The sequence below is a fragment of the Natrix helvetica genome, assembly GCF_964273705.1.
Source record: "Natrix helvetica genome assembly, chromosome: Z".
Classification (NCBI taxonomy): domain Eukaryota; kingdom Metazoa; phylum Chordata; class Lepidosauria; order Squamata; family Natricidae; genus Natrix; species Natrix helvetica.
In genome coordinates, this window is record NC_138554.1 from 109,612,534 (window position 1) to 109,636,979 (window position 24,446).

The 24,446-nt window shown below is 39.3% G+C and overlaps 1 protein-coding gene across 1 annotated transcript; it reads left to right on the plus strand.

Moving 5' to 3' along the window:
* The first annotated feature begins 1,884 nt into the window (after positions 1–1,884).
* PDK4 (pyruvate dehydrogenase kinase 4) lies at positions 1,885–15,515 on the plus strand. The gene is made up of 11 exons (XM_081933744.1): positions 1,885–2,192; positions 4,264–4,405; positions 5,690–5,761; positions 6,576–6,760; positions 6,863–6,949; positions 8,618–8,695; positions 9,245–9,321; positions 9,829–9,927; positions 11,374–11,481; positions 12,111–12,224; positions 12,897–15,515. Exons 1-11 carry the CDS (start codon positions 1,991–1,993, stop codon positions 13,020–13,022), a joined length of 1,290 nt encoding a protein of 429 aa, XP_081789870.1. The 5' UTR covers positions 1,885–1,990; the 3' UTR covers positions 13,023–15,515.
* Positions 15,516–24,446: the final 8,931 nt, after the last annotated feature.

The following is a 24,446-nucleotide window of genomic DNA, read 5'->3' on the forward strand; positions in this document are numbered from 1 at the left end:
AGAACTTGCTGATTTATATTTTCCAGCCATTAATTTTAGTTGATCATTATAAGAAAGGTCATTTAGTTGATCATTCCATGAAAAAAATAATCCATCTAAGCTGATATCCATTTGCATTAAAAGCAGTTCATGAACAAATGCAGACATGAAAAATGCCCCATTAGATCTAGATACTGCATTTGATTACATAAAATGCGCTCTTCTTGATCCTAAAAGCCATTTTCCCATCCTGTACCTGTGGGGAAAATGTCAAGATGATGATGATTAATTGCAGTTCATGCACAAGATTGAATAACTTTCTCTGCCAATAAAATTGCTTATACGAATCTATTTTTACAAGATGAGACTGTTAAATATTTTATACTTAAAGTTTGTGAGACTTAAATTTTAGACATACATTTTATGCTGATGTCATAATGCTATATGACTATGTTGCTATGAGAGTAACATGGAGTATGTTTTTTTAGGAGAAGTAAAGATCTAGTAGATTTAGGAGAAGTAAAGATCTAGATTGATAAGGCAAAATAGTCTTTCATCAAGAAAACAATAGAATCTAAGCTCCTAGATAACAGCTTTGTGCTGCACTACTACCTGCAGTACATTACCTGTTCCCAAAATGTAGTTGACAATGGCTAGAACAACAACTGAAATCAGAAACAAAACTTTTTCTTGCTATTTTATTTACTAGTATCTAGACCAAGTAACAATTGCAAATATTTCTAAAACTTGCTGTTTCACAATATGTAAAGCAATGTTTCTCAACTTCAACAACTTTTAAAATTGGTAGTTTTTAATAATCAGAAATCTACAGCTAGTGGATTTCAGGGGATTCTGGGGATCAAACGTCACCCACCTTAAAATCATGAGATTGAGAAATAGTGTTTTAGACAATATTGTTAGTCTGTATTTTTCTCCTTCTCTTTTTGTCCCCCAACCCCCCCCCCCCCAAACAGCAAATTATTGCCTATCTAACATCCTTTTAAAAGTCTCATGGGACTTTTGAGTTGCCTCATGAACTGTTTTGAAGCTTTTCACGAATCAGTTTGGGCAGGGAGGCAAAGGAACCTTAAAACTAAATATTACGGAAACGAATATTTGGAAAATAGAGAATGGGTTGGGGAAATAAACGGAGCTTGGGGTTTATTCATTCTTGCCCTGTCAGATGTCAGTTATCCTTAGCGCCGTGTGTGGAATATTCCAAGGGGAAAGATAATGTTGCTGAAGAACATTGAAGAGGATATTTTTTTGGAAGTGAATTTCTTGCTATTCCTCCAGCGCCTGGCTCCCTGCCACAGGCAGGCCTGCTGGGACTACCTCCCGCTTCACCGCCTCGGGTGGTGTTCTGGCCGTTCTTGGAAAAAGCGGTACAACCCTCAAGTCAGCCCCTCCCCGCCCCGCCCCTCCCTTCAGGAATCGGGCCAAGTTGTTTCAGTAGTCGGCTCGGGCCAGAAGTCAAGATGCCACAACCCAGCTGATTGGTTCCCACGCAGAAGCGAAGTTAAATTAGAAAAACCAATGAGAAGCTGACAAAACGCCACACTCCTTTCTCCCCCCCCCCCTCCACCTGCCCGCGCAATTCTGAGCGGCGGTAAATACGGGAATTGTTTATGAACGATGCCGTTTGTCGCCAGTTACATCCGAAACGTGGAAGGCAAGCGCGGCCTTATTGGACGCGGCGGAGATACACCTCCTAAAGTTACACCTCCTCTTCCCTCCTTCTGAGGTGCTTGGATCATCAGAAACTCCAGGGTGATGGAGTTCGAGCTTCGCTTTTTCCCTTTTTCTGACACTTAACTGCAAGGGGGAGTGTCTTAGCCTCGACTTTTTTTCCATTTCTGACGATTACCTTCCCGTCCGGGGCGTGGCTTAATTTGAAAACCCAGCCCCCAGAGGGTGGTGTCAATAGGTGTTGCACGTGCAGGTCATTTACTCAGGGGGTTTAAAGTGAAGAGTCTTGATAGCGCCACTTTTAGTCTTGTTCACAGCTGCGATGAAGGCTGCGCGGATTGTCCTGAGAAACGCGGCTCCTTTGGCCGTTGGTAGTGGTAATGGTAGTGGTAGTGCTGGCGGCTCCACTGCCAACAACGGAGCCGGAGCTGTGGCCGGAGTCGGAGTCGAAACAATCAAAGAGGTGGAACGTTTATCTCGTTTCTCTCCATCGCCGCTTTCCATTAAGCAATTCCTGGATTTCGGTGAGAAGCGTGAATGGCGGGGTGGGGTGTAAGAAGGGAGACCTCTGGTGGATCTCTAGGTCAACCTTGGGAGGCTTCCGGTCTCATGGCTGGGAATTTGGGGAACATGTCGCCCAACACGTAACAGTAACAGAGTTGGAAGGGATCTTAGAGGTCATCTAGTCCAAACTCCTGCTCACGCAGGAGACCTATTCTAGGGATTCGAACCGCCGAACTGCCAACCTTTCTGATCGACAAGCTCAGTTTCTTAGCCATTGAGGTATCCCATTTGAAATGCTTCGAAGTGAGGATGTCTTTGAGGTTGTAGATCCTTGCTTGAGAAACCGTGACTGTTTTTCCCCTCTAAGCAGTGCGAAGTTTGGGTTTTTACTCAGTAAAACTCTGTAGTTGGAGAATCCTCTAGCAGAGAATGAGGGGAATGAGAAGTTTTAAAAAGGTGGGATGTTGGGCTATTCTGTGGATTGTCACGATGGTAGTATTGCCTCAATCTTTGGATATCACATCCTTTTAAGTTCATTTTAGTTAAAACCCTCAGTGTATTGTCATCTTTGAGATAAGGCATCTCTTTCTATGAATTAGTCTGCCTTTCCAGTTGGCCTTAATCTGATATGATGCAATTCAGATATCTGATGACATGGGCACTAAACACAGGGATTTCTGCTGCAATCTTACATACTGCAATTTAATGTGCAACTAACAAGGTTAACTGATTAGAATGGAAACTACTTTTGGGTAACATTGTAATATTCACACTTGTAGTCCACTAAGTGCTGCTTTGTTTCTACATCTTTCTTGTACCTTTATACTCCAGACTAAGTTTTCATGGCTATAATTTTTCTATCCTTTTTTCAGAGACTTTGTTGACCATATTTGTGCAACTTCTTTTTATAACTTTGTTGTACAAAAGTTTTGCTTTTAGTTAGTGATGCAAGAATGTATTCTGATTTGTAATATTTCCTAAATTTTATAGTGTTTGAACAATGAACTGAAGTTTTAAACAAGATCGCATGTTCACAGTTTTCAATATATTGTTTTTTTCTATACAATATATTGATTATTACATTCTTATGTAAATGTAAACACATTTGGTATTTTTGTTTTGGTTACTATTAGCAGTACTAGTAGCCAATAGTGATTCTAGTAGTCAATACTGTTGCTAGTAGCCAATAGTGCTAGTGCTAACAGTATTACTATCAATGTATTAAAAATATGCATTTTAAGATAAATAACTATTTTGTTTTCCTCACTTAATTTTTTTTAAAGGGAGCCAAAGAAATTGGATATGTTATTGTGGATTTTACACAAATATTTGTAGGAATCTTTATAATTGTCTCAATGGATTTAGTTCCTTCCCTAATTCTTTAATCTAAATGATTTACATATTTTGTGTGTGTGTGTGTGTAGTCTTCTTTTGCCAGTTTGTTTAACTGGACTTAAAAAAATAAAAATAAATGTCTTATTCTTCACCAAATAAGATGTACTACATTTATTTGGTGTAGTACTGTATTGCTTATAATATGCAAAGGCTGACTTTGTCAAAATTTCTTTATTGCTGATGCTGTTTTGAACTATTGGCCTTTGAAATGGCAGACTGTTATAATAAAAGTTAAGTATGATTGCTTAATCAGTATAAAGTTATAGCTTACTTTTTATGTTTTAAACAAACCTACTTTATTGGTTAGGAATACTTGACTTTCATTTAGGTGTAGTTGCTTTCTAAATCAATGTATGAATGTAATTGTTAAATTTAAACCCCCCCCCCCCATATGCAGCCATTTAAATATAAGAGTTTATAACACAATTCAGATGCAGCACATATAAGTATATACTTTTTTGTTTTGTGTTTTCTCAAGATTATAATTTACAGTTTATTTGGATAACCCATATGGCAATCAAGTTCCATGCAAATGCATCTATAATACTAACTTTGGAGCTATCTCATTTCAACTACACAAAATTCCAGCTAGCTGCAAACAAAAACCTTGTGCATACTATTAATATGGGTAGGAAGTTTATTGAAACTGTTTTAGCCCATTGCGCTGAAAATATTTTATTTCTCCTTTTTTTGTAGGTTCAACAAATGCATGTGAGAAAACTTCATTCTCATTTCTTCGGCATGAGCTTCCAGTTCGGCTAGCAAATATTTTGAAAGAAATTGATCTTCTTCCTAGTCTATTATTGGGTACAACTTCAGTACAGTTAGTAAAGGATTGGTAAGCAGCAAATTTTGCAAAAGTTCAGTTATTACATTTCAGTCACCTTACACTACTTTTTTAATCAAGTAGGTAACCAATAGCACAGTGCAAAGGTAATACTGCCAATGGTATCCCTGCCTCCCAATCTTAACCTTTTCTTACAGCGCTGATTTTCAAACCAAGGAAGAAATAAACTGGTCACAGGGATACGGAAGGGCAGAAGAAAAATCTCTCTTCCAGTTCAACTGGAGAGGATGAGGAGATAATAACAAGATCCAACAGTGAAGCCTTGATTTCAGTAGGGAATTCTGAAACCGTGGGATGTGACAGGAATGTTACTTTATAGGAAACCCACCTGTCCTGTTGCTTCAAAGAAAACGTTGCATTCTTTGGAGGGGTAGGTGAGGCAGAAATAGATTTGTTCCAAAACCTTCTGCAAAACCCACATAGTATCAGGGAAATATGGAGTGTAAGATCCACACAGCTTTGAATATGAAAAACACTATATGAATAAGTATTAGCTAGTCCTTGAAGCCCTGCTAGTATATATTCTTCTGTCATTTTGTAATCTCTGCTGAAAGGTAGAAAGACACTAATGACCATTATACATATTCTCTCTATGTTTGGTAATATTCTGATAGCTTATCGCACTGGTCATATCATAATAAATAAAAGTAGATTTTGTTGCAGCTGCTGTATTTTGTACAGACTTGCTGGCATTCTAAAATGCTGATTTGAATAAGATTGCATATTAAATGCTACAAAATATTCATTAAATTTTTTGTCAATAGATGATAAAAAGAGAATATGCATGAGATGCTAAATTTTTTTGAGGAAGAGATTTAAAGTACTTACAATATTAAATACTCCAAATGTTGATTTAAACAAGGGCTTTGGTGTTATTTTTCTACATTTATACATAATGAAGGTCCTTCTATTTGCTCCTAATTTGTATAGTTTTTGAAGTTACTGTTAACACTGCTTAGCTGTGTATGTGCCAAGAGGTTTTCTATAGCTTTGTGTGTGTGTGTATTTCTTCAGGTCAGTTTTGACCCCTTGTAACTGCCCGAAGAAGTCTCTAAAGTTTTCTTGGAATGCTTTTTCAGAAGTAGTTTACAATTGTCCTCTTACTAAGGGTATGAGAGAGTGATTGGCTAAAGTCACCCAGCTGGTTTTGTGTCTGAAATGGGATTAGAATTCATGGACTCCCAGTTTTTAGTCCAATCCCTTGACCACTACATTAAATTAGTTCTTTGGTCTATATGCATAGCCTCATATTTGCATTACTTGTGCTCTTTACAGGTACATTCAAAGTCTACTGGAACTAGTGGAATTTCAAGATAAAAAATCAGATGACCACAAAGTTCTTTCAGAGTATGTTTCTTTTGTTATCTTTTTTCAGCAGCTTATTTTATTTTAAGTAATGTTTGGTTGATCTTGGATAATTCATCTAACCTGAAACCCAGACCTTAGATAACTAATTATATTACAATGAGATGATGCAGGAGCATAACTAATAGATCTGATATAGCAAAAGGTAACACTTTGAAATAAAGTATATCAACAATAAATTATGAAGTTTCAAAGTACTATTCATAACAATCAGATGTCTTGATATATGAGGAAGCTAGTACATTTACATTTTTCTTCTGTTATGTTTTGTATAACAAACTATTTATTGCTATCTAATAATAATAATAATAATAATAATAATAATTTGAATTTATTAGCCGCTCCCTTTCCAAGTAGGACTCGGGGCGGCGTACAATGGAGCATATAAAACATAGAAGATGTATCAAAACACATAAACGTACATACATACAAAACACACATACACGGAGGAGGTAACAAATTACATCATTTAGACAATTAAAAATCAGCATTAAAATACCCCAATTGTAGGAAACCCAATATGCAGTTAAAAATTTGACATTTAAAAGAGACTCAACTAAGACTCAACTAATGGAACAGCTTGCCTTCAGAGGGTGTGGGAGCTTCATCACTAGAAGCTTTCAAGAAGAGATTGGACAGCCTTCTGTCATAAATGGTGTAGGGTCTGCTTGGGCAGGGGGTTGGACTAGATGACCTACAAGGTCCCTTCCACTCTGTTAATCTGTTAATATTTGTTTACTGTAATTTTGGTTTTCAGAATTATATAGGTAAATATGAAGTTTTGTGTTTTTCCCAGTTTCATAGATGCCATTACTAAGATCCGAAACAGACATCACAGTGTAATGCCCATGATGGCACAAGGGGTATTAGAATACAGAGATTCATCTAAAATGGATTCATGCATCAATCACAATATTCAGTACTTCTTGGATCGATTTTACATGAACCGGGTATCTATTCGAATGTTAATAAACCAGCACGGTAAGTTACACTTTTATTCTTTGGACAAATCAATTTGTATAGGCTATTGAAAATGTTTTCTGGAAAAAACATTTCTTCAATTTTGTATCTTTATTTCAACAGCATTTATATTTGATACCAGTAATGTGTGTAACCCGCGACATATTGGATGCATTGATCCTTGCTGTGATGTTGTGGATCTAGTGTATGGTATGTATAAAAAAGAACGTATTGTTCATAGTTGTCATGTAGCTTGATATGTAAACAGCAGTCATACATTGCAATAAATTATGAATTTAGTTTGTTGCTTTTTGGCTTAGCTTAGGACCCTGAATATATCAGGTTATGATGGCTTGCTCAAAAAATAATGGCTTTAGATTATGGCTTAGAATTAAATATGGATGCAGTGAATTTTTTTCCTAGGAAGCACAATAAATTTGAGAAGATGTAAGAAGATTTATACTTCTCAGTGAAAAACTATCAATAGTTGATTAGTTTAAACAACAGTGCTGCCAAAATGCTCAGTTAGCTGAATGAACACAGCATAAATTAAGATAGTTTATCCTATAAAACAGTTGTTTTCTCTCATAACATTCTAATTATTTAGTCAAAATCTGAATGGTGCAAATTTAGGCTACAATCTTAGATAGTTAATTTCTTTGATACAAATAAGAACATTATGATAAAGTCTTATATACGTTTACATGGTAATAAGTCCTGTGATATTTGTTTTTTGAATAAATGTATATAATGTCTACACCAGAGTAGTTATTCAGAGATTTGGAGATGGCAGCCAGCATTAACCTATTGATAAACAGCTATGCTATGCTCAACTGTATGATTCCAAGGAAGCAATCAGTTCCTTTGAATGTTGCCCATTTCAGTAATGGACTGGTTAAGGGAGAACAAGCTTAAATTAAATCCAAAAAAGCAGAGATGCTCTAGGTATAATGAAAATACTAAACTTGAGATTGAGATGAAACCTGTTTTGAATGCACTTTTAGAACCCCAAAAAGAACAGGTTTGCAGGTTAGCAATGATTCTTGAGATTGTATTTGTAAATGGTGGTCTCAAAAGCATATATCCGCAAATGTGGTTAATGTGCTGATTATAATATTCCTTGAGCTCATCAGAGTTGGTAACAGTTGCCTTGGTTATAAACCATCTTGATCAAGGCGGTTGAACTATGTTACTCTTGAAAAGTATGTCAAAACTGTAGTTGGGTGTCTACTAGTTACACACCACTACGAAGTACTGATTGTATGATAACCTTTATTGACACAGTTATTACTCACTGTCTGCCAGGTGTAATGTTAAGCTTTTAATGTGATCCTTTAAAGACCTAAATGTATAAGGCCTGAGAATCTGAAAAGGTCTTTCTCCTCCCGTCAATTTTTCCCAGTACTTAAATCACTAGGAATGGCTTTGTTTTGAAGATGCTGCAGCTCTCAGAAATTTAGCAGTCCGGTATATGGGAGAAGGACTGCTTCTCTTTGGCATTCAGGATATGGAATGCTCTCCTAAGGAGATTAATGTAGTTCCATATCTTTGGAATTTAAAGTTGTTAAATTTAAAATACTATTCATTTAATTGTATTGCACTCCACATTGTGTTCTTTATGTTGTATTTTATTTTTGTAAGCCACCTTGAGTGCTTATATAAGTAGAAAGGTAGTTACACATGTAACCTTTAATAAAAGAAATGTATTTTAATAGAGAAATCTTACATCTTTTTCAATAGTGTTTTAGGGACATAGATTTGCTGACCGTAATAAATCAATTCTTATGTATAATGGGAAATTTACACAATAAGTTAAATTTAGAAAATAATACTATAGCATAAAAATTGTTTAATTTTGTTCTTAAAAATACATTTTAGACGCTTTCCAGAGTTCCCAGATGCTTTGTGATCAACACTATTTTGCTTCTCCAGAGTTAAAGCTTACTCAAATAAATGGTAAGATTTTTTTTTCTGACTGTACTAGTCTATTTCTGAAAGCTTTTCACTTTCAATAATCCTTACTGCTGTTTTTCTTATCTTCAGTAAATATGTCCTAGAATTGCTAGCTAATCACATTTTCCCTACAGATAATGCTTACCTGTGCACAGCTGCATTCATTCACTTATGCAGCACTTGCCAAATTCGAAAGGACTTTGACATGCAATTGTGCAATAGTTGGTTTGAGGGTGTACTAAAAAGAAGAATAAATTCACCACTCAATGTTCATTTGCAATAATCCAAGAAAGTTTTATCATGAAAGATAGGCCAGAGGAATTCCACAAATCAGTGCAGGCAGATTATATATTCTCAAATTACACCTTTCCCTATAAAGATTTGAAAAACTAATCAAAGTGCTAGAAAATAAAAAAAATGATCAATCTCAGAATGCAGTGTGGGATGCACAGATCTCATTGAAAAGTTTCTTTGCATCCATAATAATTGTTTGGAATAAAATTTCAGTAATAAAATAAAAGTTGATTTATAGTGTGCTGTATTTTTTTTTAGCAAAAGCACCTGGAGAGCCTATTTTCATAGTATATGTACCTTCTCATCTCTTTCACATGCTGTTTGAACTTTTCAAGGTTTGTAATTGGTTTAAAAAATTTATTTGAACCGTGCATTAAAACAAGGATTGGTAACTTATTTAGCTGAAATATTATTTCCAATATCTATGGAAAGCATATCAAAAGTACAAGATGTTACAAATCTAGCAACTACCAAAGTACTACAGAATTGTACCCTTCCCAACATGTATTCTAATAATAATTAAAATTGGAAGAATGATGGTTAAAGCTTAAAGTGGCTCTTGCTGTGTTTTTAAAATAGGGTTCTGACAAGGGAGAGGGTGCAGCAATATTTATTTATTATTAAATTTGTTTGCCACACATTTGCTGCAATGCAACTCAGTACCTTTGAATCTTTGTTATTAAGATAGTTTTCTTGTTAATATGACAAAACAGCTATTATTAGTCAACTGTGCAGTTCATTTTCATTGTCAAAAGCAAATTTCTATCTTAATGGGATAAGGCAAATTTTAATATTTTAAAACCTTTACAAACTAATTTAATTTCTTCTTAATTTCTGTGTAGAATGCAATGAGAGCAACAGTTGAACATCAGGAAAAAAAACCTTCCCTTGATCCAATTGAGGTGACTGTTGTACTTGGAAAAGAAGACCTAACTATTAAGGTACCTCCCCTACTTGAAAGAACAGCCCACTGAGATATGAGTTACAGATTCTCCTATTTCCTCCTGGATTCTAAACTTTCATGAACAGAACTGCTAAGTTTATAGCTAAGTCAGTTGACCAATGGACTCCTTATATCGGTCAGATTTGGGTATATTGTAAAGGTGATATGTTTACCTGAATGTTGATTCTTTGTATTTAGCACTTCTTTATTTTATTAAGATATTTTCCTTGTATATATTTTATTCTGGACTTTCTGTATATTCTATATTTTATATAGAATATTCTGTTTTATATTTTTTGTGGTCATAAGTTTATCTAATATTAAGGTACTTATTACTTTTGATATGAGAGTGAAATGAATGCATAAATAATAAAATAAATAACAGTTAATAAAAGAATTTAATTTAATTTAAATATTGTATTTAAAATATTTATATAGCTATCCATCTTTCAACTCTGGGTGTCTCCCAATCAAAAATCCAATGTATAAATTATATAATCACGTAAAACTCTAAAGCTCAACTAATTAAAACAAAAACACCTGGTACCAGTCAGTTCTAATGTGCATCTAATCTTCTCCCAATACTTGGGGGAGAATCCAGGTCTTCAAAACCTTATTTATAAAACCTTACAAAAGCTAAAAGGGTGACATCCTGTTGAACTTCACAAGGCAGCACATTCCATAGGTAAGGGGCTCCCATGGAAAACACAGACTTCCTAGCTCCCATCAGATCTTTAGGTGAAGGGCAACATGCCCATTCTATCTGACGTGTAGAAAGGATAGATGTCCGAAGGGAAAGGTAGTCCTGTGTATGGCCCTGTGCACCTAGGATATTAAAATGTGATGACCAACATCTAGAATTGCAGCTTGAAAGAAACTCTAAGTCGGAGCAACTCATGCAACAGAGATGTTACAAGCAAAAATACACACACACACCCATTATTGTGCATACGATTACATTCTGGATCAGTTGAAGATTTTTTCAAGGCAGCCCAATAGAGAGTGCATTGTAGTAATCCAGATGCAAAGTGACCAATGCCTGAGTGACCAGGAAAGGATGCAATTGATGCACAGGCAAATCTTTGCAAAGATCTGCCACCTGCTCCTTGAGCAGGAACTGTGACTCAGAAAGACCCCCAAATTGCACACCACTCAGTCTGATGAAGTGTCACCCTGCCCAGAGGGAAAGATGAAGAACCATCTATCCTTGTTTAGTGCTGGAAAGGCCTTTTGATTTAAGTAGGTTTAATATGGAATAAATAGATGGCTTATAGATTGCAACTAATTAGAACTAGGTGAACAATCTCCTGCCAAGTACTATTTTGGCAGAGTTTCTTTTTTTAAATTAGCAAGTGTGATGCAAAAAGAGTCATTGAAAAATATGATTGTTTCAACTACAAGCAATTTGTTAATTACATAAGTATTTTTTTTTCTTTTTAACTAGATTTCTGACAGAGGTGGTGGTGTTCCAGTAAGGATAATTGAAAGACTCTTCAGCTATACATATTCTACAGCACCAAAGCCTGTGATGGATAACAAAAATACTCCCATGGTAAGAGACAAAACTAGACTTATGATACATAAAGTCAGTAGGCCATTGGTATTATTTTATAGACATAGGGAGAAGTGAGACATGGGGATGCTTCCAGCTGGAAAGGCTTTGTATCAAATGACTGCATTAATCCTTGCAGTGATTACTAGGAATTCCAAGAAAACCTTAACTTTGAGAATTTGTGATAAGCTGCATATTCATGAAACAAGGGGGTCTTCCACTTGAATGCTCTGCCGTATATAATCCCCTTCCAGGATCTTGAAGTCATGAATTCTAGCCTAACCGTTTCTATGAAATCTTGATATTTCTATGGGGAAAGAATATTCTGTAACACCCTATTTTAAAAGGTAGGGCAAATGTGATATGTGCAGAAGAAAGTAAAACTATTTCAACATAGCCTTTAAAATGCAAAACTGCAAATGTTCATTTTGCACTTTCTTCTCAACATTGTTTTATTATTCCATAGGATGCTTATTTAGCAAGTATTTAAAATTAAAATTGCCACTGTTCTATATGTATGCAAGATCACATTTTCATTTAGACCCTCAACTACTAAGCTACCTGAATTGAATATAATTTAAAATGAGAGATTAATTTCAATTAATGAAAAATACGTTATTTCTTTTTAGGCAGGATTTGGTTATGGATTACCAATTTCTCGACTTTATGCTAAATACTTTCATGGAGATCTCAATCTGTACTCTATTTCGGGGTACGGAACAGAAGCTGTTATCCACTTAAAGGTATGTTCTATACTTTTATTTCTCCTTTCAAATGTGGTAGTCTGTTTTCAGATGCTTTTATATTTGATTTACTAATAATCGTCCTTTTAAAAAATAATAGCTTTTATAATTTGAGTAATTTTATTTATTTATTAAATTTGTTTGCTATCCATCTTGTTGAGAGACAACAATGATCCCTGGCAGAATATATTTTTTATTCTGTTTAAATAGTTGCAAATAATTTATTGTTTATCATTATTGGTTGCATTATGAACTGTTTTGATACAGAATTATGCTGATCTGTGTTTAAGATTTGACTTGAAAAAGCAGAGTAAAATGTTTATTAAGTCTGGGTATTTATTATAAACAAAATTCTATCTCCTAAATATAATTTTGCTTTTTAAAAAAAACAAAATAAATCACACCTTTCAAAGCAGCTATATCAATTAATACCACATATATCAGCTATTCTGTCTCAAAGACAGAAATGAAAAAATGTACAAAGTCTTGAAAAATGTAAAAATGAGAATTTTTAAAGTAGTAAAATAATATCCATTGTGTGTATGTGTGTGTGTATATATGTATGTATGTATGTATGCATGCATGCATGCATGCATGCAAATTGTGGCAAAAATAATAAGTTTATCTCTAAATAGCAACTGTCTATTTCAATCTATGTTTTTAAATTTTCAGGCACTATCTACAGAATCTATAGAGAAGCTTCCTGTTTTCAATAAATCTGCATGTAAACATTATCAGATGTCTGTAGAAGCGGATGACTGGTGTGTTCCTAGGCAAAAAACAAATTTATCAACATAAAACGTTATTGTGTGAAGAGTACATTTGTCCAACACATTGAGATGGGATCAACTCACAGTTTCAGAAAGAATTAATGAAGTAAATTACTTGAAGTCACTACTGTTCAATACAAAGACTTACATGAGATGAAAGAAATTTTACTGAATGGATGCTACCCATGCTGTGTTTGTGCAATGTAAACTATTAGGAGAATCAGTGGGATAGAGGAATGCACATATTGGTGGTCTTGAAGTTTAGATTAACGCTCCAGAATTCTAATGTTTTCAGATTCCTATGTTCTGGGGGAAAAAGTAGCTATATGGCTTCTAGATATATCCATATTGGAGGAAATGGAAAACCATGAAGGATTTTCAAAGGAATTGAAATGGATGGAATTAGGTCCGTTAATTGAATAGGATATGAAGCTATCAGTAAAAAGAGGCAACTTTTATGAATGGAATTGTTTATGCAACCGTCAAGTTGAAATTATTTCAGAATATGGGTTTAGGTTGTATTTGATACTTAATCTAACAGCCTCCTTCTGTCCTTCAAATAAAATGCAACTTTAAAAATATATTAATAATTTATTGGAGGTCTTTCATAAGAATGTAATGATCAATAGACTGGCATAGGATATAGTACCTACATTTTTAAGAATTTAGGAAATACATTAACTGAAACACAAAGTTTTTACCCGTGCAGCAGCAAAGAATAACAATGGTAGAATATTTTGTGAAGAATTGATTGTACAAATACTTCACTGTAAGGAATTGATGCTCCTTAAAACCAGAAATCTATTAAGGGCCCAAATAGTACCAGTATAGATTATTTTGCCTTTTCTTTTTAGGCAGAATTGCTAAAGATCTAATCTTAATACATTTTAAAGGGATTATTGTGACAATTTTGCATCCATTTTTATTTATAGCAGTTTTATCAGTGCTGTAATTGCTAATGTCCACTTTTACATGGATTCCAAATCCATGTGAGTAAGTAATCCCATCCATATGAGGCTATCGTGCAGTTGATACAGTGCCAGCAAAGGCTTAACAGTTAACATTGATGAAATATTGAATGTTTTTTGCTGAAAATATAATGCAAGCTTGGAAAATACTGAATATTATGTAAACTATTATTAGATCCTAATCATGAAAAAGAAATTAATTGTTATGCTAATGCCAAGTGCATATTTGGTAGTCAGAGTACATTAAGGATACTCCTGATTAGATATTTATGGACTATTTGAGTACCATATTCTGGTGGGTATTACAAATGGTATTAAGGTAATAACATTAGTATAGATGTTAATTCAAATTTTTGACTGTTACAATAATACTTGTTACTCTGATACACTTGTGTACTTTGACCAATATAGTGCATAACATAAAGAGTTGCTTCACTAATATTGCTGCTGATCTGCTCAACAATCTTTACAGAAGACCTGGAGTATTGGCCAAAGCCTTAAATAGCATTACGCCTATACTCCCCATGATTTATGGAGGGGATGAGGGAGCTGTAAAGGGTGAAGCAATCTGGCAAGAACAGGATGGATGTGGTGCATCCAACCTTATCCTTCTTAGTAGCTTTTGATTCTATCAACCATGGTAATCCTTTGGAGACAACTTAGGGAGTTGAGGGTGGGTAGAACAGTTTTGTGCTTGCTCACCTCCTTTCTCTGAGGATTGGTGTTGATAGGGAGTGAGAGATCCATTTAAGGCCTCTGTTTTGTGGGGTGTCATAGGGTTCTCTCTCCAATCCTTTGTAACATCAAATGCTGACTCAGATCTTCTGTCACCATGTGATGAAATATCACTAATATGCTAATAATATCAACTTGTAAATTTCCATCCTGGGAAAAGTAAGTGATATGATGGATGTTCTTCTGCAGAGCCTAGAAGCTATGGGGGCCTGGATGGGGAACAACAGACTTCAACTAAACCCTGGAAAGTATGGTTATGGGTAGGTCCCTCTATAATCCAGGGGGTGGTTATTTTGAGTGGATGGTTAAGTACTGACAATGGTACTTAACTCGGGGGTCCTCCAGGACTCACACTCCTGTTCAAAAAGCAGGTGGCAGCCATGGCTAGGAAGACCTTTGCTCAAGTTTATGTTATGGGACAGTTATGCCCTTTCCTGGATAGGAAGGCTTTCTGCTTGGTCATTCATGTCCCGGTCAACTCCTATTTAGAAAATTGCATAGCACTGTACATGGGCTATCCTTGAAAAATATCCAGAAGCTTGAGCTAGTGCAAAATGCATGATCAAGTTTGGATGTCCAAAGAAGGATGCATGTAATACCATTGCTCTATGAAATGTATTAGGTACCAGTTTGCTTCCAATACAATTAAAGGTATTACTGGTAGTTATGACCTATAAAGCCCTACATGCTTGGAGTTAGGCGCCTATGGAACAGTGGTTGGTTGCAGGCGATATGCCCCGGTGGGGGCGTACCGGTGCCTGCCGGGAGCACCGGATACTGTTTAGGTATGGTGCTCCAGAGGGCCCACCCACCCTCCCTTGTTCCTTACCTGTATTTGAAGGAAATGGGCCATCTGTGCACACGCGCACAGTGTACAGTACCTGCATGACATTCTGCCAAGCAGCTGGAGCATCGCGGAGGCGTCACAGAGCGTTGCAGGAGGTAATGACACATGCGCATGCTGCGCATGCTGCGCATGTGTGCACGCTGCAGGTGTTCATGTGGTGGCCGCCAGGCCCCGTTGCACCATACCAGTTGCACCGTGATCCTGAACCCACCACTGCTATGGAAGTATTCCTATACTATCCAGTAAGAGAGGGAGATATGCAGATATGTCCATAGTTAAAGAACTTTGATTGATGGGATCCAGAAAGAGAATCTTCCCTGCTGTTGCTCCCACACTATGAAATATTCTCCCCTCTCAACAAAGGTGAGGTAGGTCAGCATTATTCTGGCCTTCTGAAAAAGAGTTAAAATATTGCTCTGTGGGGGACCCAGAGGAATACAGGGCTAGCTGATGCCCTGAAAGCCCTCCCTTAGCACTAACAGTTTTATCATCCTTGTTAACTTTTATATACTGTTTTTATATTTTAATACTTTGTTGCACGCCATCTGAGAAAGATGAATGGTTTAAGGAAATGTGAAAATTAAAAATAAACTTTAAAACAAACATTGTCAATCCATGCACTGCCTCTACAAAATTAGTAAAGTCTTTGTGTTGTTGCAATCTGTCTTTCTAAGTTACTGAATAGTTTAAAAAACTTGTATTGGACTGGAACAAACATCAGCCTAAGGACACTTAACAAAAATATTTTTGAGTAAAATAAAATTGAATGTTATTTTGTATACAACACATTTTATCAAAAGCCTGCAGAATGTAAGAAACCTAAGTGTTTTAAATTTTAGAATGAATCATTTCTATCACAATTTGGACAATCTGGAACAGGTCACTTGAAATACACTATGCTTATAATAAAATGTTTTTTTAAAAAATATTGCTTGACTCGGTAAACATATGTGTCTGTCTGTTATGATGTTCATGAAGTGTATTTATTTGTTCTACAATCTATTCCATTCTTGTACCTCACACATGATTGTATTCTGGCATTTCAGCTCTTAGGCTGGAGACTAAATTATAGTTGCAGAATTTTGAATAGTCTAGAGAAAAAAAGAGGGGTGACTTGATAGCATTATTCCAATATTTGGGGGGCTGCCACAAAGAAGAGGGGGGTCAATTTAGTTTCCAAAGCACCAGAGGGCAGGACAAGAAACATTGAATGGAAAATAACCAAAGAAAAAGGCAACCTGGAATTGAGACATTTCTTACCATGGTATCCTCCAAATGATATCCTCTAAATTTGGATTTAACTATAATTCCCCAGTAACATAGCCATTTCTCCTTAGATATATAAAAACCAAAGCTGTATTGATTTTGGAGGAAGAGACTGGAGAAAGTTGATATAAAAAATTGATGTGTAGCTCACAGATATGTGTTCCTATTATGTATTCAGGTCAGATATTGACAAACTTGGCAAACTCAAGATAAAATAAGTGCTTTACTATACTGCATTGACTGCGTTTGTCACGAGAGTCCACAAAACAAATCACATTTATTAAGATATCATCCATTATCTAGATCAGCTGACTCCAAAGTATACCAAAGTTGGTTGTGTACATTATGTACATGTAAAAGGAGATAGGAGAAAATGGCACCAGCTTTCTCACTGAGTTTTTCCAGCAGACAAAATGAAGACTTTTCTGTTACTGACAGAAAATCAGAGGAATTCAGAATTAATTTCTACAAAGGTAATCCACGTGACTTCCTAAAAAGAATTAAGATGTCAGTGAAACTTTCAAATACTTTTGTAGAGATGTTTTCAATATAGAAGATAAAAATTATAATTTTGGAATGATGAAAAGATAAATACCAAGCCATCAAATAAAAGAAATGGTAGTCTTCTCATTGGAAAAATTTAGTAAATGTATACAATATGAGCAATGCTATTTAGATTATATACTATAGCTATCATATCAGTGGTGGGTTTCAATTTATTTTACCACTGGTTCGCTCATGCATGCTCCCGCCGTTGCACTACCAGTTCGCCTGGTCTAGGGTTATCTGGCAGAAACCCACCTCTGCATCATATCTTGGGTGTGTATTTCTGGAAAGATCTGTAGATAAAAGCAAAAAGTGTTTTTGTCCTGCTGTGCTTTTTATCGAGTACAGGAGTGTCAAACTCAAGGCCTGGGAGCTGGATATGGCCCATGGGGTGCCTAGAACTGGTCACAGGGTGCCCTGGAACCAGTGAAGGACTGGCTCGCGGTGCCTCTGCCAGTGCAAACGGAGCTTGGGAGGCCGTGCAAGGCCCTCCCAGGCTCTGTTTTCAGCAGGGATGGCCTGCAGCCTTCTGCTAACAAAAACATATTCTTTTTATCTCATTTTCACTGGCAGAGAGCTTCAGGAAGCTGTCCTAGCCAAAAACAGGGCCCCGGAGCCAAACATGGTCCCACTAGCTCCATTTTTGCTGACAGAGGGCCATGCCCATCTCATCCCCCCACCCCCAGCCCTGAGGCCAAACAAAACCCTGATGTGGCCTTCAATGAAATCAGGTTTGATACCCCTGATCTAATAGCTAACTTGTTCTTGAAACTCAGATTGTTAATGCTAATTTAGATTAGAAAACTGATTAGAAAGAATATGCCTTTTTTTAAAGTTAAGCAAATATTAATCCAGCTGGCTTTTTAGTTCACTGTTTTGATCTTGAAATGCTTTGCAAACATTTTTTTAAAAAGCTATGTGATAAGGGTCTTCTCATAAACATGTAAACATCCAAATGCGCTTTGTGGTTTTGCGTTTGATGGTATATTTTATAAACCCCACAAAAAGATTTCTTTGGTTAAGCAAATTGCAATTATCACAGTATATAAACCTAGCCACTGACTAAACAGAGAAACAGATGAAACTATGTGGTATTGCTGACTACAAAACAAGATATACCAATGAAAAATTTGGCTTCCCTTGAGAAGAAGAGTAAGGAAATCAGGAAGAAAAGAAATAACCCATCTTGTCCTTGGAAATACTTTATATCAGTTAGAGAAAACCCTATCCCACAGCTCTAAATATCTCAAATTCTGAGTATGCTGGAATCCAGAATCAATTTGTGTTGCTAAAATCTCTATATATCACAGTGCCTTGCCCCAGAGAAGTGCAGTAGCAATAGGAATCCTGCCTTTGTAGGGAAACAGGAGGAGAGGACTTCATTGCAGTTGTGCCACTTCTATTCATGCTGCACACAGCCAAGCTTTATGAAAAGGATTAAGTGTTTCCTAATGCTTGACAATACAAGAACCATTTGTAACAAAGCTGGAAAATTACTCCAACTGTTTTGAGGCTGTAAGCTTTCAAAAACAGAGAGTTAAGCCTATCTCCCATAGGTTCTTAGCTCTAGACAACTTGAAATGAATTGACAGGTTTAAATAAAGGCTGGATCAACTGCAGACACTTTCGGATGAACAGGAGTAGGGGAGGTCATGTTCCAAACAACAAAGATGTAAATATAAAGGTTACCAAGCTGTTAAAAATAACCTTCAGACAAACTAAATTGGTTCACAGTCAGTTGCTATTGCTTCTTCTTCTTCTTCTTCTTTTGCTTACAGATTTTTCCATTCCTTGTTTGGGGAAAGTTTTTATGCTAAATAAACATACACTATATTACTCCTGTCGGGAGACAGATAATCTGCACTTTTCCTTCCTTCCTTTCTGTTTTTTAAATGTTTTCTTGGCATTGTCTTCCATTCTCACAAGTCTGTTGGCTGTTAGCAGAGAGAACAACATGTACCCTGCTACCAGTTACACAGACAATTTAAGAAAAACATGTTTATGTGCAGCAGTGACAAAGGGTAAGTCGTGGAGTGGCACCCCCCCTCCTCTCCAAGCCACGTGGTGGAGCTCTTTGAAAGTGAAAACCAATAACATTTAAATGAAAGTCAGATTTGCTTCTATACAATTGCATCTGTCAGCAGGTTGATTTCTTAATCTGGGAAGAGTGAGATTATTTTACTTAATTTTATTTGGCTTTATATAAAATGATGAATTCTCTGTTGATCATCACAGAAGCATTCAGCAATGGATCTGTATCTCCACTCTAGCATTTTCCCCTCCCTATAATTTGTTAGTTATATGCACATATAAGGAAACAAATTGTTAGGTGGGGAATGGATAGACACACAGGCTTAACGGTAACAACAGCTCTTTATTATAACATAACAAGTAAGAACAATCCAGCGAAGGTTTAGTCTGACAGCAGCCCTTTTATAAGGAGCTGTCAGACCCTTCGACCAATAGGAAAAAACCTCTGTTCCCACCAGAACAGAGGACCTTTGTGGAAACCACTGTAGTTAGTATGAGTATCTAATACCCCTCCCCTCTTAGATGGAACAATCCTACTGGTAATGTCACCAGGTAGGCGGGCTTTTGAGTAGCTCTGCCTGACCTGCGCAGTTCAGTAGGAGGGGTTTCCTTGGACAGGTCAAATGGAACTGTTTGCTCCGCAGCTCCGCTTGGTGGAAGCTCCTGGAACCTTTCACAGGCCGCGGCTGGAGCATCTAGAGCTGGTTCACTCGGAGCTCGCTGCGGGCCCGCAACAAAATCAGATAGGTTCCCCGGTACCCTCGGGTTTCAGCTGACTGTGGAAGGAGTGAGCATTTGCTCCGTTTGGGTAGGGCTTTGGCTAACTCATGCAGGAGTTACCTCTGGTTGTCTAAGATTGGAGTTGGAGAGGCGGCCACGGAGTTGGTCGATATGCCTTCTCCAATTCCTACCGTCCTTGAGCTCTAAGAGGTAAGAGCGAGGGCCGGTGATGCCTCTCACTGTGGCAGGAACCCACAGAGTTCCCCTGGCATAGTTGTGGGTGTATACCGAATCCCCTACGCTAAAAGTCCGAATCTTGCTTGTGGAGTCTGGGGGCAATGAGGCAGAATAATTGGGGTTTAGCCGGTCTAAGTGGAACCTTAACCGGTGACCCATGAAAAGCTCGGAGGGACTTCTCCCAGTAGAGGTCATCAGGACTACCTCTAACCACTTCGAGTAAGCATCCACAACTACTAAGAATGTCTGGCCATGAACTGGGCCAGCAAAGTCAATGTGCACCCTAGACCATGGTGCTTGAGGTCACTCCCACTCCTTAGCGGGTGCCTCTGGGGGAGCTGGTCTGGACTCCTGGCATGGTGTGCAGGTAGCCACCCATTCTTCGATCTCCCTGTCCATGTTAGGCCACCACCCATAACTCCTAGCCAAAAGCTTCATCCTGACAGTTCCAGGATGCACTACATGTAAAGCCTCTAATACTGCAATGCACAGTTAGGGTGGAACAACAACCCTTTTGGGAGAGGGGGCGGTCTAGAAGTGCTAATTAAAACCCAGTCCCCCCACAGTAGACAGCCATTAACCACCAATAATTTGTCGTGTTTAGCAAAATACATTTTAAAATCAGCCCCAACAGGCCCCTTGGGCCACCCCCTCCACACCCAGTTCAATACTTGTTTGATGGTGGAGTCCTTTGCAGAGTGAAGGGCAACGTCAGTGGACGAGACAGGCCCAGTCTCCAGGCAGTCAATGAGGAGGACTGGCATCTCGGGGGTAGGGTCAGCAAGAAGTTCAGGCAGCGGGCAGCGGGCAGCGGGCAGTGGCTGAGAGCGTCGGCATACCCCAAAATGGAGCCAGGTTGGTGAATAAGGCGGTAGGAGTAAGCAGCCAAGAAAATAGTCCATCTGGTCATGCGGGGTGATAATGACACTGGGTAGGATGGTCCCCAGCCAGTAGACCCAACAGCGACTTGTGGTCTGTAATCAGTTCGAAGTCCCATCCATACAGGTACTCGTGGAACCTTTTTACTCCTGCCACAGCAGCCAAAGCCTCATGGTCCAACTGGCTGTAGTTCCGTTCTACGGCGAATAGGATCCTGGAGTAAAAGGCAATAGGGGCTTCGGTTCCATTGGGTATTTGGTGACTGAGGACACTGCCGATGCTGAATGGTGAAGCATTGCAGATCAGCACCAGCGGCAGGGTCTGGCTGTACTGGACGAGGAATGAATCCGCCGACAGGAGTTTTTTTACAGTCGCAAACGTGGCAGCCTCAGCTTTTCCCCATTTCCCCATTTCATGTTTTTGGCCAGTAGATGATGTAGGGGCTCAGCAACAGTGGCTTTCTGTTTAAGAAAGATGCTGTAGAAATTAAGGAGCCCGAGGAATGCCTGCAGTTCGCTTTGATTGTAAGGTGTGGGGGCGTCCTGAATTGCTTTTATTTTTTGTGTGGTCGGGTGAATCCCAGAGCCGTCAATCTGGTACCCCAGGAATTCAATCCTTGGCACATTAATTTGGCATTTCTCTTTTTTGAGACGGAAGCCCTTGTCTCTAATTCTAGCCAAAACTGCTCGTACTCTTTTTAAAAGTTGCGCCTCATTTGCAGCCAATACCAAGATGTCGTCGAAATAGGGGACGACTCCTGGAATCCCCTGTAAAAGTTGTTCCATGACGCTTTGGAACAGTCCAGGGGCGATACTAAAGCCGAATTGCAGGCGGTGACATTTGAATGCACCCCTGTGTGTCACAATGGTTTGGGCCTCTGCCGTAGCGCCATCTACAGGCAATTGTTGTATGCCTGCGCCATGTCTCATTTAGTGAAAAATTTTCCGGGTACAGGGTAGGCCAGCGATGGCGAACCTTTTTTGGCTCACGTGCCACAAGTGGGGGAAGCGCAGGGGGGCGTGTGCGGGCGTGCCGCACCCATAATGCAACGCGCGACCCCCCCAGTGTGCATGCATGCACAACGCGTGACCCCCCCATTTTTACATGCTTTTTTCGCCTTCCCCAGGCTCCAGATGCTTTATAGGAGCCTAGGGAGGGCCAAAAGAGCCTCCCCGCCCCCCCTGGAGGCTTCAGGGACCATCCGGAGGCTTCCCTGAAGCCTTCGGAAGCTCGGAGGGTGGTTTTAAGCGTTCCGAAGGCTTCAGGGAAGCCTCCGGACGGTCCCTGAAGCCTCCGGGGGGGCGGGGGAGGCTCTTTTCGCCCTCCCCAGGCTCCTATAAAGCCTCTGGAGCCTGGGGAAGGTGAAAAATAGCTTTTAAAAAGGTGAACGTTGATACCGATCACCTCTAGGCCCAGGGCTTGGAACCAATCTAGCCCTAGGAGGCTCTGCAGGTTGCTGCTGACCACTGTCACTGGGAGTTTTCCACTGAACTGTTTGAAGTTCACCTGGAAGGTGCCTTGGCCCATGATGGGGTCCCGGTTTCCCTGGTAATTGTATAGGCGGATGTCAGGGGTGCGAAGGTGTTGCTTCTTGAGGCTAGGAATAGCCTGTTTCAGGATAGACCATGGTATGATGGTCAGTGATGACCCGATGTCTATCTCCATCTCACATGGAGAGTCCTCGATGAGAACTGTGACCTCCAGCTTTTTTGGCCACCTGGTGCAGACTTGTCCAATCGATGTGTGGTGGGTGACTCTGTCATCGCCCTCTGAGCGCTGTGGTGGCTTCTTCCAGACCCCTTGGCTGGGCCTCAGATGGCGGCTTGGTGTGCCTCTGGGCTGCCAGGCAGTGGGAGGGAAATTGCTCTCGAACACCTTTGCGATGTGCCCCTTTCGCTCGCAGCTCTGGCAGGTTGCGTCGCGGAAATGGCAAGCCGATCTGACATGGTTTCCTCCTCAGCTTGCCCAAGGCAGGAGACACTGTTTGAAAGAGCATGCCGGCTGGGCGCGGCTACTGCGCATGTGGCAGCTGTCATCTTCTTCTTCAGAACTCTTGGGCTCTGCGGCCGTGCAATGAATGTGTGTGCTTTCCCGTGCTTCTTGGGGCACGCTTTGGCACTGCAGGTTTTCAGTCAATTTGATGGCTGATTCTGATGCCCTGGCTTTGTCCAGGGTGATTTGCAGAGAGATTTGATTTTATGAGCAACCTCCTCTGCAAATTAATGTCCCAAATGCCGCATATTATGCGGTCCAGAATCAGCTCGTCTAAGTCTCTGAATTCACAGTATGCTGCAGCTTTACGAAGTGTGGCAACATATTCATTAATTGACTCACCCTCCTTTTGATTCCTGATGCCGGCGAACGTGCTTGGACAGCTTGGGCGTGTAATGGGTCCTAAGCGTCTGCTGGAGCACAGGTACGAACCCATTTAAGGACGTACCTTGTGGCATTGAGAGCGGCCAAACGTCAATATTGTGCCGCTCTCATTGCATCCGCAGAGAACCGCCCTGTCGCCCTGTTTTGGGTGACCCGCTCCCTTCTGTTTCAGAGGCCGCGGGAAGCCCCTTTACAGGGCAGGGCAGAGGAATTTGGGACATATCTGCAGGATAAAATCGCTCAAATCCAGAAGGAATGGGTCCCTTTCAGTGGTCTAGTGGAGACGTCCGAGGCGAGTCTTCAGGGACCACTCTGGGAGGAGTTTGACTTGGTTGCCATCGAGGATTTGGACAGATTGCGTGGACGGCTGCGACCTACCACATGTTTGCTAGACCCGTGTCCCTCCTGGCTTGTACTGGCATCCTGGGAGGTTACACGTGACTGGCTCATGGGCCTAGTGAACGCTTCGTTGGGCGAGGGGTCTCTTCCGGCCGCCTTGAAAGAGGCGGTGGTGAGACCCTTACTCAAGAAGCCTTCCCTGGACACAATGGAGCTAGCCAATTATCGTCCTGTCTCCAACCTTCCCTTTTTAGCGAAGGTTGTTGAGAGTGTGGTAGCTTCTCAGTTTCCACGACATCTGGAGGGAAATGATTATCTAGACCCGCGCCAGTCCGGCTTCCGACCCGGGCACAGCATGGAGACGGCCTTGGTCGCGTTGGTTGATGATCTCTGGAGGGCCAGAGATAGGGGTTGTTCCTCTATCCTGGTCCTATTAGACCTCTCGGCGGCTTTTGATACCATCGACCATGGTATCCTGTTGCACCGACTGGAGGGATTGGGGGTTCGG

Excerpts from the sequence above, each read along its gene's own strand:
- PDK4 (XM_081933744.1), top strand. The coding sequence starts at position 1,991 with ATGAAGGCTGCGCGGATTGTCCTGAGAAACGCGGCTCCTTTGGCCGTT. Across the intron at positions 4,406-5,689 it reads GTACAGTTAGTAAAGGATTG|GTACATTCAAAGTCTACTGG; the intron begins GTAAGCAGCAAA and ends TGCTCTTTACAG. Across the intron at positions 9,928-11,373 it reads AAGAAGACCTAACTATTAAG|ATTTCTGACAGAGGTGGTGG; the intron begins GTACCTCCCCTA and ends CTTTTTAACTAG.